At 45.9% G+C, this 17,968-nt stretch overlaps 1 protein-coding gene across 1 annotated transcript; it reads left to right on the top strand.

Annotated features, from left to right (window-relative positions):
- The first annotated feature begins 125 nt into the window (after positions 1 to 125).
- SNRPG (small nuclear ribonucleoprotein polypeptide G) lies at positions 126 to 8,760 on the top strand. Its single transcript, XM_029604004.1, has 4 exons — positions 126 to 276; positions 651 to 673; positions 2,425 to 2,549; positions 8,550 to 8,760. Exons 1-4 carry the CDS (start codon positions 245 to 247, stop codon positions 8,598 to 8,600), a joined length of 231 nt encoding a protein of 76 aa, XP_029459864.1. The 5' UTR covers positions 126 to 244; the 3' UTR covers positions 8,601 to 8,760.
- Positions 8,761 to 17,968: the final 9,208 nt, after the last annotated feature.

Raw genomic sequence — 17,968 nt, 5'->3', positions numbered from 1 at the left:
CATTACTTTTAACATTTTTGATCGTACATTTTACCAGAATTCTAGTAAATCATGCAGCACTGAAATGAGTTCCCAGTGTCGCGCGCGAGCGGGTAAGAACCTGTATCGATATGGGATAGATTGCTCAGGTCTGACGCGCCTTTCAGGACCTACTTCGTGGGCGTGGTGACGTCAGACGCAGTGGTCGAAGTGTGGCGAGGGACGGCGCGAGCTGGGAAGTGTGAACTGAGAACGTTGGGAGAAGATGAGCAAAGCGCACCCGCCGGAGCTGAAGAAGTGAGGCCCGTGGGGATGGGATAGAGGGAGGGAGCCACCAGTCTAGGCTCAGCGGGGCGATAGGCCTGCGCTTTCCCGCTTGGGAGCTGGATTGAGCGGTGTTGCCTAGCTGCTGGCGACTAACGCCAGGGCTGGTGCAAAGGGGGGGGTTTGCACACCAGATAATCCTCGGTCTTGTATCCCCCCAACCCTCGAGACTTTACCTACCGGCAGGATGGTCTCCGCTGGTGGCCCCGGGCCTTATCTCGTGATTTTGATGCCGCCCCCCCCCCCCCCCCCAAGATGTGGCGCTTTAGATGATTACCTAAGTTTATCTAATGGAAACGCGGGCCCTGCTAACGCCATCTTTTTTTTTTTTTTTTTCTCTTCCGCAGGTTCATGGACAAAAAGTTATCATGTAAGTGTGTGGCTGGGCTTCCCTCGTGTTACCATCTACAGTTGCTGCAGACTCTGTAATTCTGGGGGAAGGAAACTCCGCGAATTATAGAGCTACTTAGCTCAGTCGCAGTCCGCAGAGAATCCAAATGGGTATCTCGTGCCTCGGTGCACTTGGTGTCGGAGTGGATGGGATGTTTAGCGGGCCGTATTCCACAGGTTCTTCATTTCTGCCAAAAGGCGAAGAAGGATCTTAGGCGACAGACGATGAGAGACACGGGGCACTGAAATTAACGTAGTTTAAAAGGATACTGGATGTGTCTGAAAATTGATTAACTAAGCCTAATAATGACAGAACTATATATTCCCTATGTGTGCATTTGTTTTCTGTGTTTTTTTTATAAAAGTTTTTCATTTTGTCTAATAACCATAGTGTGCCCAAAGCTATAACGTGATATTTTTTCACAGCTAGTGCTATAGCATTGTGAATTTTTTTTTTGACCGACAGTATTCATAGTGAGATTGGAATGTTGTAATGAAAACAGTGGATTTGAGAAGAAATTCCAGGAGGTGCTGAGATATATAAAATGCTTTTTAAACAAGCATTTTATAAAGATAAAGGAGAAAAATAGTTGAGCGATAAGGATGCACCAAGCTAGAAGTTTTTAGTAACCTACATAAGCATATTAATGTTAAAATCAAACTGCCTAATTTGTTCCTAACAATCAGGTTTAATTTACACACCTAGTTTATTATTTTACATTGTTACCATACTATGATGGCACACGAGTAATTTGTAATCTGTACCACCCATATTTCTCTTTATCGTGCCCTTCTGTAAACCGTTGTGATGGTATTTAACTTAACGACAGTATAGAAATTTTTTTTAATAAATATATACTAGCATTATGTATGTTTTTATGTGAGCTGCTTTGTGCTTGGCATTAGCAACATATAAATAAATACGAGTGGGGGTCCCCAGGTTGGGTAGACTAGTTTGGTATTTCTTTAGTCTAATTAAAGTTAAATTATAGACATTGTAGGATATTCAAGTTAAGCAGGGCACTTGCTAGACTAGCAGATACCTGTTGAAACATCACCAGAAAACACAGTGGTTCTACTTCCAATGTTCCAATTGTGCTGATACTCAGCCTTACTATGAGGATATGAGCATATCCTTTAAATGCTCGTCTACTACCTGGGGAGGGGCTGTATGTCTGCCCTCAAAGGCTGAGACAGTACCTTCTCTGTCTACTGCAGTTTATCTGCTGCAGAACATCACTGCAATGAGCAGGCACCAACAGATGAGCTCCACCAGCATATTATATATATAGAGAGAGAGATGTGCAGTGAGGCTGTTTATGGTACTGCTTTAAACAGCTTTTAACATATTTTGAAACAGAGCTGTAAAATTTTTACATAGGTTGTAGCAGAGATTGAATTTTGAGGTAATTTATCCACCACCAAAAAAACAAAAAATATAGTGAGCAAGAACATTCTATAGATGTAAATGGAAGAGCTCATATGAAATTGTGAACAATAACCATGTGAATACAACATTGCACCCTATGCAAAGCTTTTTCCTAGTGTGAAAGTTGGAATAAATTGTGCATTAGTTCAGGGAGTAGTAAGTTTCTAGTGGGGAAGGGAGAATGGTAATCATAGGTAAATTCAACTATCTATTGTTGTCCTTTTTAAAATGTATATCTTAAACACATTCACGTTCATTTGAAGAATTTTTTTTTTCTTTCCTTTTGAAACTTTTTCTTCCAGTGAAGTTAAATGGCGGCAGACACGTCCAAGGAATCCTGCGAGGGTTTGATCCCTTCATGAATCTTGTAATAGATGAATGTGTGGAAATGGCATCAGGTGGACAACAGAACAGCATTGGAATGGTGGTAAGTATGCAGATGACAGTCGGGAGAAAATATCCAACTATGCTTATATCTGGATAAAGACTGCCTCCTTAATTGTGATCCGTTGTATGTTTCTTCAGTTGCTGGAGCTAAATGTGCAGTGCAGGCATATTCAAGGAAGATAATTTTGTTTTGTTTTGAAACTGAGATAATTGTTAAGCCAAGACTGAAGAATGTGTATGTATTTACATATATGGTGGTGTGCAAAGGTTTAGGCACCGTTGGTCAAATTGTATGAATCTCTAAGTGAACAGAAGCTGACACAACCTCTTTATGGTGCAAAGTTAAATTTGACATCTTTCTGCAATTTTTAATGCTAAGTTACTATTACTTGGTGATTTTAACAGATTAAAATAATAAAACAGCGAGTATGGTATGTGCAAAAATTGACACACTTCCAGTTGATTCACTACTATAGGGGTGGCCAATTCCAGTCCTTGAGAGCCACAAACAGGCCAGGTTTTTAGGATACCCACAATGCATATGCATGAGATAGATTTGCATACAATGGAGGCAGTGCATGCAACTATCTCATGCACATTCATTGTAGATATATATCCGTGCTGACACCAGCCTGCCAGTAGTCTCTATGTCCAGAAGATGGTAGGCAAGCATCTTGTGCAGTGGACTAGGGCCTAGTTAGGCTGGGTAAACAGGAAGATTTTAGAGGGCAGCTCCTGATGTAAAAAATTCATTCCTCTGCATTCAGGCAGGCCAGCCCATATAAGTGGATTATGCACTCCGACCAGCAGATGGGAGACTAATTGCCTCTGTCACTTATATAGTACTGCACTGACAGCAGCCTGCCAGTATTCTTCGTTTCCAGCAGAATGGACTACCCCAGCAGGAATGGTGGCCATGTTTGGGATGCGATTATTGGAAACCTTTTTGGGCCCCTGTGTTCTCTCTCCCAAAGAGTGGGAAGCCAGCAAGTTAATGGCTGTAAAGGCTTCTATTCTTCTTCTCCCTCTGGTGGCCTTCCCCCTTTGCATGGTCCATGTTCCAAGAGGTTTATTGAATGCATGTAACAAACTTTTTTGCAGGCAGAGATTTTGCAGGGGACCCTTTGGATGCTAACGACATGGGATCCCATCCTCTGAGTATAGCAGATGAAGACCTTGAGTTCCCTTAAGTCATGTTCCTAGATGTTAAGTTCTAGGTACCTGTTCTGTATTTATTATTTTACCCTTAGATTTGGAAGGCACTGCGGATGATGCTGCAACTCTTTTTTAGGAAGACCTGGCATCCCTATTTTCTAGTCTTTGTGCACGGTTCTTGTTGCAGCGGAGAAGGGAGAGTTTCCCACTTCCTCACAGGATCACATTGTGGTCAGCGTGAGAAAGCTGCCTGACTTCTTCCTATTTAAAGACTTAATTATTCTAGCGTGGGTGTCTCCAGGGGCTGATTTTAAGGGAAGTTGCTAGCTAGCGTAGGTCTTTTTGGGGACCTGCAGAGCCCTGATCCCAATGCAGGGAGGAGCTGTGCTTAAGATTTGTTTCTCAGGACAATGCTTAGAAAGATCTTGAGGTGGCATGGCACTGTAGATGGCGGATTACAGTGGTAATATGACAGGCCCAGCTTGTCTGATACAGCTTGTACAGGAGCATTCCACACATTGGAGCCAGGAGCAGCATATTTAGTGGATGCCTGTTTTGATTTAGTGCAATCACTTTGGCTGCCGAGCTGGTCAGCAGATTTAATCTCTGTCTGTCTATCTTGTTTAACCTTCCCTCTAAAGAGCAACCTTTGTTCACTTAGGACCTTGAGAAGAGGGCGAATGTTTTGGGGAAGTCCGGGCTACCGAGACTTCAGGAGGATAGTCAAAGGGCTTCATCTCTTACTTTCCTGTCTCGGAGCAGTTTTTCGGGAATGTGAAGGGTTCAAGAAGGATGAAATACTAATAGATAACAATGTTTCTCTGACCTTGGCGGGTACCAGTTCTTGTCACATGAATGGAGGTGAGGATCCTCTTGAGCAGTGCAGTGAGTGCTTTGGGGGCCTTTATCTCTGTTTCCAGAGATAGGTGGCTGTTCCAATTCCTTTGAAGAGGGGTTCAACTTAAATTAGATCAGAGAGTTACATTTGGCTCTTCCGATTTATAGTGCTGGACTGGCATTTTCAGTTCAGGCACTGCCCTTTGGATATCATCTGCCTCGAACCTTTTCAAAGGTAATGATGGTGGTGGCTGTGACATTGTGCAAGGAAGGTATTTTGGTTCACTCTTCTCTGGACAATGGTTTATAGGAGCAAAGTTGTGTTAGTGTATCGGCCACACAGCAAGTGATTACAGCTGTGTGGCTGTAATCACTTGCTGAGATGGTGTGGCTTGTCAATTTCCCAATCTACAGTGGTCTGAGAGCTCAGTTCATTATAAAGATAGGATGTGTTAGTCTAATGGATCAAAGAATTCACAAGTTGTGTGGTCAGATCCAGGCATTCTCTAGCTCTGAGTCCATCATGCTAGGGTGAGAGAACATAGTACAAAATTTCATCTTTGTTAGACTTTCCTCACTTCAAATGATGTCAAATCTTCACTGAGGTGTACTGTGCTGTTCATACGTCTCACTCTACATGTGAAAACTGGCCCCTAAACACAAAACCACACTAACACCTCACCTCGACCTATTAGGCAGCCCTCCTATAGAGATTTAAATAGGTGCACACAGTGAGACCCTCCCCAGAGTGTGTGTGTGTGTGTCTCTCTCTTTCTCTCTCGCTCCCCAAGCCCAGAAATGGCCAAAATGCAATTCCAAAAATTTATCATGAATTGCATTATGGCCATTTCGGTCTTAATGCCAGGGAGAAAGGTGTAGTTATTACTGTACGATAGTATGTGTTATGCTATCACATGGTGCAATATGTCCTCTAATTTTATTAATTCCTGCCCAAAACTCCTCCCTGATACCCCCAAAAATTTGCATTTGCACCATGTGCTACAGCATTTTTTGCATGCGTTATCGCGTGTGTTAATGCCATGATGCATTTTGAAGAATGATGCGGTTTGTTTTCACAGAATCGTCTGATTGGTTAGTCCAGGGGAAGGGTGTATCCTTTAAAAATCCCATGTGTGCTTGTTTTTTTTTAATAGCTGAGGAGAAGCATGGTAAAGGGAAAAACAGAGCAGTCTTGAAAGTATAAAAGTGGAATAGTCCTGGCAAAAACACGCTCCTGGAGCAGATATATGGAACACAGTAGGCTGCAGATGTTTTTGGTCCTGATACTAAGTTTTGAATAACTAAAAAAACTGAAAAAATATAAAGTTTATAGAAAATCTAGCTGATTTATTTTTTTTGTTTAAATTTCTCAGTTTCACTTAACTTTTTGGATTATTAGAACTTGGTACCATGTAGTCATATTCTATTCATTTAGAAATTAATTGAAACACAGATTTGACCAGGGTGTCTAAATTTTACCTGCTGCAGGATATAGCCTTGTTATAGTTGTGTGCAATTTTAGGATTAAAAGGGAAAGGTTGTTATGAGGAAGTTTCTAATTACTGATTTAACAGATATTTGTAGGGAAGGATTATGTTACTGCATAATTATGTACTTCACCCATACTTTTTTTAAAGTGTTTTATTGAAAGTTTTATTTGAAACATCGCCTCCTAGCTAAAAGTGGGACTGTTTTTTCTCAGATTTGATAGGAAAATGTAGAAACTAAGAGGCAAATAAAATTTACAGAAAAATCTTGAAGAAATTTTCTGTTCTTGTAGACTCGAGTGCTAACTTCTCCCACCCCATTTCCAAAGAAAATTGGAGTGCTGGTTACCTAGTTTCTGATTAGTCTTATTGCAGTATCTAGAACACAGACAATATTTGTCACTTTATAGTTTACAAACATTTCTTAATGGCCCCCCCCCCTCCTCTCAGACTTGAGTATATTATCCTATATTTTACAGTAGAGTAATAGAAATGCTTTTGTTTGACTGCTGTAAATTGCATTTGTCAAGCTGCTTCAGAATAAAACTTGTCATGTTTATAGGTCTAAACTTAAGTCTGTTTTTGTTATCAGTGGCCTGAATTGTTGGGCTGGGAAGAAAACATATTTGATGACCGAGGGGTTAAAGGGGCTCTTAGGGAAGATAAGGCCATTGCAGAAAGACTAAATGAATTCTTTGCTTCCGTGTTTACTAGTGAGGATGTTGGGGAGATACCAGTTCCGGAGTTGGTTTTCAGGGGTGATGAGTCAGACGAACTGAACGAAATCACTGTCAACCTGGAAGATGTAGTAGGCCAGATTGACAAACTAAAGAGTAGCAAGGCACCTGGACCGGATGGTATGCATCCCAGGGTACTAAAGGAACTCAAAAATGAAATTTCTGACCTATTAGTTAAAATTTGTAACCTATCATTAAAATCATCCATTGTACCTGAAGACTGGAGGGTGGCCAATGTAACCCCAATATTTAAAAAAGGCTCCAGGGGTGATCCGGGTAACTATAGACCAGTGAGCCTAACTTCAGTGCCGGGAAAAAATAGTGGAAACTATCCTCAAGATCAAAATTGTAGAGCATATAGAAAGACATGATTTAATGGGACACAGTCAACATGGATTTACCCAAGGGAAGTCTTGCCTAACAAACCTGCTTCATTTTTTTGAAGGGTTAATAAACATGTGGATAAAGGTGAACCGGTAGATGTAGTGTATTGGATTTTCAGAAGGCGTTTGACAAAGTCCCTCATGAGAGGGCTTCTACGAAAACTAAAAAGTCATGGGATAGGAGGCGATGTCCTTTCGTGGATTACAAACTGGTTAAAAGACAGGAAACAGAGAGTAGGGACTAAATGGTCAATTTCTCAGTGGAAAAGGGTAAACAGTGGAGTGCCTCAGGGATCTGTACTTGGACCGGTGCTTTTCAATATATATATCAATGATCTGGAAAGGAATACGATGAGTGACGTTATCAAATTTGCGGATGATACAAAATTATTCAGAGTAGTTAAATCACAAGCAGACTGTGATACATTACAGGAGGACCTTGCAAGACTGGAAGATTGGGCATCCAAATGGCAGATGAAATTTAATGTGGACAAGTGCAAGGTGTTGCATATAGGGAAAAATAACCCTAGCTGTAGTTACACGATGTTAGGTTCCATATTAGGAGCTACCACCCAAGAAAGAGATCTAGGCGTCATAGTAGATAATACATTGAAATCGTCAGCTCAGTGTGCTGCAGCAGTCAAAAAAGCAAATAAAATGTTAGGAATTATTAGGAAGGGAATGGTTAATAAAACGGAAAATGTCATAATGCCTCTATATCGCTCCATGGTGAGACCACACCTTGAATACTGTGTACAATTCTGGTCGCCGTATCTCAAAAAAGATATAGTTGCAATGGAGAAGGTACAGAGAAGGGCAACCAAAATGATAAAGGGGATGGAACAGCTCCCCTATGAGGAAAGGCTGAAGAGGTTAGGGCTGTTCAGCTTGGAGAAGAGACGGCTGAGGGGGGATATCATAGAGGTCTTTAAGATCATGAGAGGTCTTGAACGAGTAGATGTGACTCGGTTATTTACACTTCGAATAATAGAAGGACTAGGGGGCATTCCATGAAGTTAGCAAGTAGCACATTTAAGACTAATCGGAGAAAATTCTTTTTCACTCAACGCACAATAAATCTCTGGAATTTGTTGCCAGAGGATGTGGTTAGTGCAGTTAGTGTAGCTGGGTTCAAAAAAGGTTTGGATAAGTTCTTGGAAGAGAAGTCCATTAACTGCTATTAATCAAGTTTACTTAGGGAATAGTCACTGCTATTAATTGCATCAGTAGCATGGGAACTTCTAGGTGTTTGGGTAATTGCCAGGTTCTTGTGGCCTGGTTTGGCCTCTGTTGGAAACAGGATGCTGGGCTTGATGGACCCTTGGTCTGACCCAGCATGGCAATTTCTTATGTTCTTAAAAACTCTTTATTCCTTTAGCTATTAACAATATAGTTTATTTTTGCAGTGAAACTTACTCTCCTGTCATTCTCTGTATTTTAGGTAATACGAGGAAATAGCATCATCATGTTAGAAGCCTTGGAACGAGTATAGTGTTGCTACTGCATTCAGAATTGAATTTTTCCCCTCCCAGTTGGAGAATAACCAAGATCAAAATGAAGAAAACGGCTTAACACCTACTTGTTACTTTTGTTTCTTTTTTATTAAAATGATTTTTTTTTACTAAAGCATTTTTAGTTTATAAATTGGTTCTTTTAACAAATTGTTGAGTCTACCAAAGAATTAGGATGTATTCTCTGCTCGACCTTTTCTCATTTGTTTGGTCCTTGAGCCACACCTATCCAAATCTCATACAATCCTTGTCTTTCTGTTTTAATTTAGTTTTTATTCATTTTAAACTTAAACACCAAGAGAGCCTGTACAGAAATAAAGCAGTGATATTTTAATTATTTTTAACAGAACATAAAAATAAAAATTGTTTACCTGTAATTTTCGTTCCTGTAGTACCACAGATCAGTCCAGACTCATGGGTTTTGCCTCCCTTCCAGCAGAAGGGGAGACAGTTTCACAGGCACTACCTTTTACCTGCAGCTCCTCAGTATTACCAAGTACTCAAGCATAAAAAGTCAAAGTTTCTAATATTTCTCAACACTATAAAATTCCCCAGAACGAGCAGAGGAAAGATCAAAACTTATAATACAATTCAAATACTCTATGGATAGGATTAACGAGAAATCCAGGACATTCTTCAGAATTATTCAAGATGAAAAACAGATCGAGTGGACTTTCTAAAACATCTCTCAACCACTGGGTGGGATTCTGGACTGATCTGTGGAACTGCAAACGAAAATTAGCAGGTAAGAACCAATTTTCCTTTTCCTGTACGTAACGAGAACAGGCCAGACTCCTGCGATGTACCAAAGCTTCCCTAACCAGGGTGCGATTGCGAGAGTTCTGCTCGAAGAACACTTTCACCAAAGCTGTCAATGTCTGGATCCCGGACCTTCAATCAGTAGTGCCTGGCAAAAGTATGTAAAGACTTCAAAGTAGCTGCCCTGTAAATCTCTTGTGGCGACACAAGTTGCCCAGGAGGCTGCCTGGGAATGGGTAGAATTCATCCTTTTGAGAGAGGATGACTGTGCTAGACATGTGCAGACCCTTCAACTACCACGCAATTGTGATCTTTGACACTGACTGACCCTTTTTCACACCACTCCATAGCACAAAAAGGTGATCTGACAATCTGAAACTTAGTGATCTCCAGATATTGCAACAAAGCCCTTCTGACATCCAACAGTCTTAATTCTTTTGCATGAGGTGCACCAACCTCTAAGTTTGTAAAGGCTGGAAGCTCCACTGACTGACTTAAGTGAAAATCTGAAACTATCTTTGGCAGAAAAGACAGAACCATTCTCAGAGACCCTGGAATCTGAAATCCGCAGAAAGGATTCTCTACATCAGTGGTCCCCAACCTTTTTTGCACCAGGGACCGGCTTCAAGCAAGACCATTTTTCCATGGCCCGGCAGGGGGTGGGGCTTTGGTCATATGAGGGCGGGGTTATGGAGGGGGGTTGGATTTTAGTGCACACTTATCATTTAATTATGACATTTATAATGTGAATGTGACTCAACTCACCATAGGTTCTCATATGCATGGCACACTGACCCATGATTGTCACGGGGCTAGATGTAAAAGTACAGTTTGTATCCACGGGAACCCCCCTGACCCACAATAATGGATGTAAAGCAGAATTATGGCATTCCCCATACAACTCACCCTACAAAAAAGATATTCTGGTTCTGGTGACATCTCAGTAACAGTAACTCAAACTCCTTCTACTTCCAGGCTCAATAGCCCTACTTATGAAAAGACAGCAGTTTACCACCAATGCATGTCCTCTTGAGAAAACACAACAATAAGACCGATACAAACACTTACATGCTAGCAAAATATTTCATCTCGGTAACAGACACAGAACCAACCTAACATACTCCCAGGATCTGTAGTAATGCACATAAACTAATCTGCACACAGTTACACCTGTATTATGGAATACACTCAAACAGCAGCAACCCTATCTTTGAAATGGCAACACTACAAATATTAAATCAGGTCCTAAAAACCAATACACCTCTTATTAGGTTATTAGGAAAACAGAGCTAGCAAGCAGCTATAGATCCCCACACAGAAATAATTGTAAAACTATACTAATAAGCAGAATAAATGTTTCAAAACAGCTATGAACAGAATAACATCCAACAATTAAAAACTCATAGCCAGATAAACATTCTCCAAACACCAATAAAATATTTCAAAAAAGTAGACATCACACAATTAAAATGGCAGTCAAGAAAAATAAACTTAAAAAGCCACTTTTACTTACCCCCTCCAGCAGCTGTCCTACTCCCCTTCCCTGGAGGCCGTGGCACACACCAGAAGCAGCAGTAAAAGCTAAGCTCTATACTTATGGTCCTCTTCCTTAGTGCCCATGACTCACACACACACCATACCAGTCATGCCCCCATGACCAGTTTCTGTCTCTCACATACCAATCATCTCCCAAACAGTCTTTGGCACACACACACCAGTCACCTTCCTGAACAGTTTCTCTCATGCCATACACACACACACACAGGCTTCCCACTCCCGTGTTCTACTTACATATATGGGCTTCTCACTCTCATAATCACTTTCTCTGTCTCTCTCTCTCACACACTCACCAGTCTCTCACTCCCATGTTCTCTTTCAGATATACAGGCTTCTCCCTCCCATGATGTGTCTCACACACACCCAGGTTTCTCACTCCCATGCTCACTCTTCACATGCACAGGCTTCTCATTCCCATAATCACTTTATTTCTCTCTCTCTCTCTCTCTCTCTCACACATACACACACACACACCAGTCACCTGATCTCGCTCATGCATACACACACACACAGGCTTCACACTCCCATGTTCTCTTTCAGATATACAGGCTTCTCCCTCCTATGCTGTGTCTCACACACACCCAGGTTTCTCACTCCCATGCTCACTTCTCTTCACATGCACAGGCTTCTCATTCCCATAATCACTTTCTCTTTGTTACACACACACCAGTCTCTCTCATTTCCATGCTCACTCTCCACGTGCACAGGCTTCTCATTCTCTGAATCACATTCTCTCACATTCACACACACCAGTCTTTTTCTCTCACACACACCGTCACCTTACCAAGCAGTCTCTCATGCATGCACACTCACCCAGGTTTCTCACTCCCATGCTTTCTTTCACCCCCACAACACCAGGCTTCTTACGCCCATGCTTTCTCACATACCCAGACTTCTCACTTCCATGCTTTTTCTCTCTCACACACACACATCAGTCACCTCCCTGACTAATGTCTCACACTCTCACATACACATCAGTCATCTCCCTGAGCAATCACTTTCATTGTCTCTCACATATACACACACACATCAGCTCTCTGACCAGTCAATCACACACAGGCTGGCTGCCTGCTTCTCTCTCTTTCTCTCACTCACTCCCTCCCCCCCCCCCCCCCCCCCCCCCCCCCCCCCGAGCACAAACGGTAGCTGCACCACCTCCTCCTCCTCCAGCCCCCGCAGGCCAAGAAAGAAGAATCCCATCGGCCGTGGGAGGCTCACGCTGCTGTCTCCTTTACCTATTATCAGCTGCTTCGATTGCTCGGGGGCCAATGCTGCTGTCGCCGCTGCGATTTTTTCATGCGGCACGGCTCTTTCTCCGCGTATCACTTCCTGTTCCGGGTCGGGAAAAAGAAAAGGCCAGCCGCGGATACCACAGCTTTTTTTTTGCACCGCTGCCGTTCCCGCTGGGCTTGAACGTGCTGATAGCCCAGCGGCAACAGCAGCAGGGAAAGAGCAGCGGGAGAGACCAGGAGTGCACGACACACCTGCCGGTGCTTGGCGGCGCCGTGGACCGGCAAGAAACTCCCACGGCCCGGTCCTGGTCCGCGGACCGGTGGTTGGGGACCCCTGCTCTACATGACAGGGCTTGAAGTTCACACACACATCGCCACCAAAAAAAAACCATCTTCAAAGTCAGATCTTTTATGGTGGCCCTTTTTCGAGGCTCAAATGGTGCCTCACACATGCCCTTGAGGACCAAATTAAGACTCCAAGAAGGGGCACACTTGAACTGGAAAGTGCAGGTGCTTTGCCCCTCAGAAGAAACCTACCACATCTGGATGTGCAGCTAGGGCTGTTCCATGAACCTTGCCTTACAAGCAGCCCAGGGCCAACACTTGCACTCTCAGGGAAGTAAAGAACAAACCTTCCACCAGGCCTCTGCAAAAATCCCAGAATCTGCGCCACCGAAGCTCACCAAGGATTAAGCCCCTGCTCTGTACACCAAATCTCAAAAACTCTCCAAACCCTGACATATACCAAGAAAGTGGAAGTCTTACAAACATGCAACAGAGTAGAAATAACATCTTCATGATATCCTTCCCTTCTTAATTGCTTCCATTCAAAAGCCAAGCTGCTAGAAAAAACCACCTGCTTGATCTGAAAATATAGGGCCTGTTGTAGAAGCTTTGGCAGATGGTCCAATCTCAAGGGGCCTTCCACTGCTAGATTAAATCTTCAAACTAAGGCCTTCGTGGCCACTCCTGAGCCATGAAAATCATCTTTCCCTTTACGTACCCGGATGAGTCCAGACAGTGGGTTGAGCCTCCTTTCCAGCAGGTGGAGACAGACTAAAACTTGAAGGATGCCCTATATCAGGACAGAGCCTATCCTCTAACCCTTCAGTATTCGTCTGTCTCCAGCAGGTGTAGCATCTCCCCTTTGGTTCTCTGCTGTAGGCTAGTCAGCCTTTTCTTCTCTTTTAGGCTCAAGCAAGTACTTCTATTTGTTCTCTCTTGTAAGAAAAAAAAAAAAGTGACGGTTTTACTGATTTTTCTTTTTACTGTGTGGGAGATGGCTCCGTCTCCCAGCTCTTGCCGGGCTCAGGGGGGCTTTGCCCCTTTTGCGCTGCATAGCCTGAGTCCATGTACGCTTCCAGGTGTGGGGACCAAGGCTCTCGGGGTCTCGTTCCCCCCTCTGGCTGCCGAGAGGGTTTTTGAACCTGCTGCTGCGCTCAGTGAAAAAAAAAAAAAAAGTTTTAAACTTCAATAAGTTGCAGGTACTCACCTACCTCTAACTTATTTGCAGCAGTTGACCAGCATTTTTTTAATTTTTCTGGTCATAGCAGGCCTTGATCCGGCAGCCAGACAGGCAGGAGGCAGCAGGTTTCCCTCCTGCTCTCTCCGGCCCTGCAGGCTGTCAATCATTTTTCTCTCTGCAGCCTTTTTTCTCCTCGGAGCGGCTCTATCTTTGCCGCGGGCAGGCAGCCTGCCTCTTTTTCTGCCAGCCCCCATCAAGTTTTTGCCGTGGGGGTTCCTTCTATGCCTCCCTGCCGGGTGGGGAAGGTCCCTCCTCGGCAGGGAAGGCAAATTTAGCCCGGGGATCCCGTCCCCAGAGCTTGGCCAGTCCGTTCTCGGGTCGGGCAGCCCGGGAATGGTGGCCATTTTGGATTTTTTATCAGCTCTGTTTTCGGAGCTCCCTGGGGCTGGGGGGCCGATTTTTTTTTTGCAGCTACCCCCCCCCCCCCAGTCCCCCGATTTGAGCCCCCCAGGAAGGTTTTTTTGTCACCTCCTCGCCTCCCCCACCCGGAATTTTTTGGGTCGTTTTTTCTGTTTTTTTTCCCTCCTGCATAAATTCCCTTTAGTAGGCATGCAGGAGGAGGTGGAAGGTCCCCCCTTTGCCCCCCCCCCCGGCGACAAATCAATTAAAAAAAAAAATTTAATTAAATCAGTAAACTAAAATTTCCCCGCTCCATGCCGTTGCTAGTTCAGCCGGCTGCTGAGCCCCGGGGGTCCCTTGGGGCACAGGTAGTCCCGGAGGTGCCCCCTCCCTGTCCCCCGACGGATCCCGGTACTCCTGGATCCTATAGCCAACCCGGGTGCGTTAGCTAATCTTCCTGGTGCCGCCTCTTGTCCACGGATGTGGCCCCAGTCCTGGCGGGATCCTGGTTTTGTCAAGCGCCTTCTCCTTCCTTCCCCGCCCAAACAGTTGCGCCTGCAGTTTCGTAGGCTCCCCGGTCGGGCCGTGCCCTGAACAAGCTCCCCTCTAGGTGGCATGCTTTGTTTAAAAAAAAAAACAAAAACCTATAATCACTCGTGGACTCTGCGGTCGCGTTTCAGGAGGGTTTTCCCGGTTTTCAAGCGGCCCTGGTATGCCTGCTGGCCACGGTTCGCGAGGCTCTTTTGAAGCGCACTCTGATGTTTTAGCGCCGGGGATGTGTTCCACTATTTGCTGCAGTTCCTGCTGTGCGCAGGTCTCTCATGGGGTCATCGGCAAGATTCCTCTGCGCCCGGGACCTCCCGTGACCAGAGGCTGCGCATTTGACCCTTCGCCGCCTCTAGCCAGAGGCGATTGCCTCGGAGATGTCCGCCACACGGCTCCTGTAGCTGCGCCACTGGTCGGCCACTCTGGCCTCCTCTGCCCGGTGGGGTACGTTGCCATTCAGAGGTAAGCTGTTTCTTGTCCAGGACCTTGAGAGACTTTGGATTCCTTAGGGGACGGTAGGGGCCATCAGCTGCCGGTGGCCCGTCTGTAACCATCCTGGTCCTTTATACCCTCTAGTCCACGCTTTCGGGGCCAGAGTCGGTATACCCCACGTGGGCACGGTATCTCCTCAGGGGGTTTTGTCTTTCGTGATCGCAGTTTTTTGTCGCAGCATTCTTGTGGGTGCCTTCTCTTGCACAAGGGTTATCCCACGCGCTCAATCCTTACGCCTGCACATACTCCGGAGTATCTTTGCCTCGTTCCTCGGTCCCCTTCTGAGGCGGTTGCCTTTCCCTCTTCTCCGTGGGCTGGGTCGGGCTCCGGTTGGACCAGGGGGTCCTCGACGTTCTCAGGCACGTCTTTGCCTTCCTCGTGTTTGGTGGGATCTTTTTTCTGTTTCCCCTGGTGGTTGGTCCCTGCGACATACGGTGGAGCTAACCCCCGCCAAGCTCCTGTGTCTGGGCACGGAGGCCCCAGTCCCAGCCAACGTACTTGCCGCAGGCCACTATCCTATTTTCTTCGTTCACTCTTAGACCTCACAAGAGTCCCTGGGCTCTCAGTTCCCGCTTCTCCACATGCACACTCTGTGAGCATACTCGTGCCGTCCTCCCCCCCCCCCCGGTGCATTCCTCGGCCCACTCGTTTCTCTCAGTGGCATATTCCATTTTCCATTTCATCGTGGCTGCCATAGTCTCTGTGTTCACGTTCTCCGCCGGGACTCCGAGTTCTGGACGCTTCCCTTTGATCTCGCGACGGAACCTTGCATCTTCACCAATGTCTAGGTGTTGATGGCCGCAGCTCTCCGCCGGGCAGGACTCCTCGTCTACTCTTATCTAGGTGTCTGGCGCATCAGGGCCAAGGCGGAGGTTCTTTGTTGGCGGTCGGTGTATCGTGGGCTAGCTTTCTTTGCATCTTGGGGGTGGATGCTTTATTCCATCTTAGAGCAATCTTAGAGCCCTTCCCGGAGTTAGAATACCTGAGACTCTGCTTTGACACCTGGGTAGGCAAGGTCTTCTTGCCTTGGGTGCAGGCCCTCAAGTTGTTTGGCCGGTCTCAGAGTCTGCCCTTGCTCCCTTCTTTGACGGCTTGTGTCTGCCTGCAGATCTCGGGCTCCTCGGCTCCTACCCTCGCCCTTGTCCCTTGGGCCCTTGCTCCAATACGACTGTTCTAGATAACTTTGCTGTCCCGTTGGCAGCCACTGGCAGAACAGTCTCACACAGTTCTCCCATTCTTGGGCTCTACCGTCGCTGTCTCGCAGGGGTGGATTTCCCCTTCTTTTTCTTTTGCTCCCGGGCCTACCTCTCCAAGTTCCCCAGTGGACAATAGTGCCCACGGATGCTAGTTGTTCGGGCTGAGGAGTGGTCGGCCTCTCCTAGTATGCCCAGGGGATCTGGCCAGCGTCTCTGTCTCGCTGGCACATTACGGAGTCTTGGGCGATGTTCCTAGCTCTTCTGGAGTTTCTTCCTCTCATACGCGGCAAGGCACTATGGGTCTTGCCCGACAACTCCACCACCGTGGCTTGCTTCCATCGCCCAGGTGGTGCTCGCAGTCCGTGGGTGGCCCTGGACACCAGCCTTCTCTTCGCCTGGGCAGAGCAACACCTTCAGTGCCCGGCGGGCTAGGGGAATGTTCAGATTGCTTTCTCCATAGTCAGTTGCTAGCTCCCGGGGAGTGGGAACTCTTGGCTCAACCATGGTTTTCTCATCGACAGGTGGTCCCCTCCCACCTGGGCCTCATGGCGACTCTTCTCAATGCCATGGTAGATTGGTTCTTCCGCTGGAGGGACCACGGCTTGGCGGGCGTAGTTGCCTTGGCTCTCCCTCGGCCGGCAGAACGTCTTTTTTTTTTTTTTTAAACACCCCCCCCCCCCCCCCCCGTGGTCTCTGGTCGGGAACTTGGCTCACAGTTTTTCTCAACCTAGCAACGGTCGGACCCCTGCAGCCATGCCATCTTCCTCGGCTCCTTAGTCAGGGCCCTGTATTTTTTTCAACCAGGCTGTTCATGCTTGTCTAGCGCCCTGCTTTCTTGAACGGCGATGTCTCCGGTGTGAGGACTAGGGATTTGGGCCTTTGAAATTTGGAGGGACCCGAATTTTGGGTTAGTGCGCACTAATTCATCCTAAACGATAGCACATTCCTACTAGGGGGCACTCCATGAAGTTAGCATGTAGCACATACAAAATAAATGGAATAACGTCCTGTCCCCTGCATGTCCTGGGGGTTGGGAATAATGGACCCCAGCATTCGCAGCCACTGGATGATCAGCTTCTCTGCTGAAGCACAGGGAGACACCAGAAGCAGATTTCTGAGTGGCCAAGCAAATTCTAAAGTATAGCCTTGTCCTATCACGCTTAGAAACCACTGGTCTGACGTGATTTTGATCCACTCCTTGTAAAAATGAGTCAGATGATTCCTGATGACTGGAATCGAACCAAGGAATGGGCCTCATTGCTTAGGCTTGCCTCTGCCACTACCTTGGCTGGAGCTGTCTTGGCCTGCTCTGTGCCCCCAAAATGGCTGGCTCCAGAACCGCGACTTCTCCTGAAGTCTGCCAGCAGCCGGAGCTCTGCTCTGATGGAAATGCCTTTGCCCCAGAAACTGAGAGCGCACTGGGAGAAATCCATTGGACCCTTTTGGCTTCTCCTTCGGTAGCTTGTGCACATTATCCTCCAGATGCTTGATCAGCTGCTCCAAGTCTTCCCCAAACAGAAGTTTGCACTTAAAAAGCAACACTCCCAGCTGAACCTTTGACAAAACGTCCGCTGACCAATTTCTTAACCAAAGAAGCCTCCTAGCGGAAACTGCAGACATCAATGCTGGGGTCCATTATTTGGCCCAGAGCAGACACCTCAAAGATCTCCTTAAGATGTACCTCGAGGTTCCTGTCCTGTAAA

This window comes from Rhinatrema bivittatum, chromosome 5 (genome assembly GCF_901001135.1).
Source record: "Rhinatrema bivittatum chromosome 5, aRhiBiv1.1, whole genome shotgun sequence".
Taxonomy (NCBI): Eukaryota; Metazoa; Chordata; class Amphibia; order Gymnophiona; family Rhinatrematidae; genus Rhinatrema; species Rhinatrema bivittatum.
Note: the sequence above shows the minus strand (reverse complement) of the source record. Positions and strands in the feature narration are given on the sequence as shown.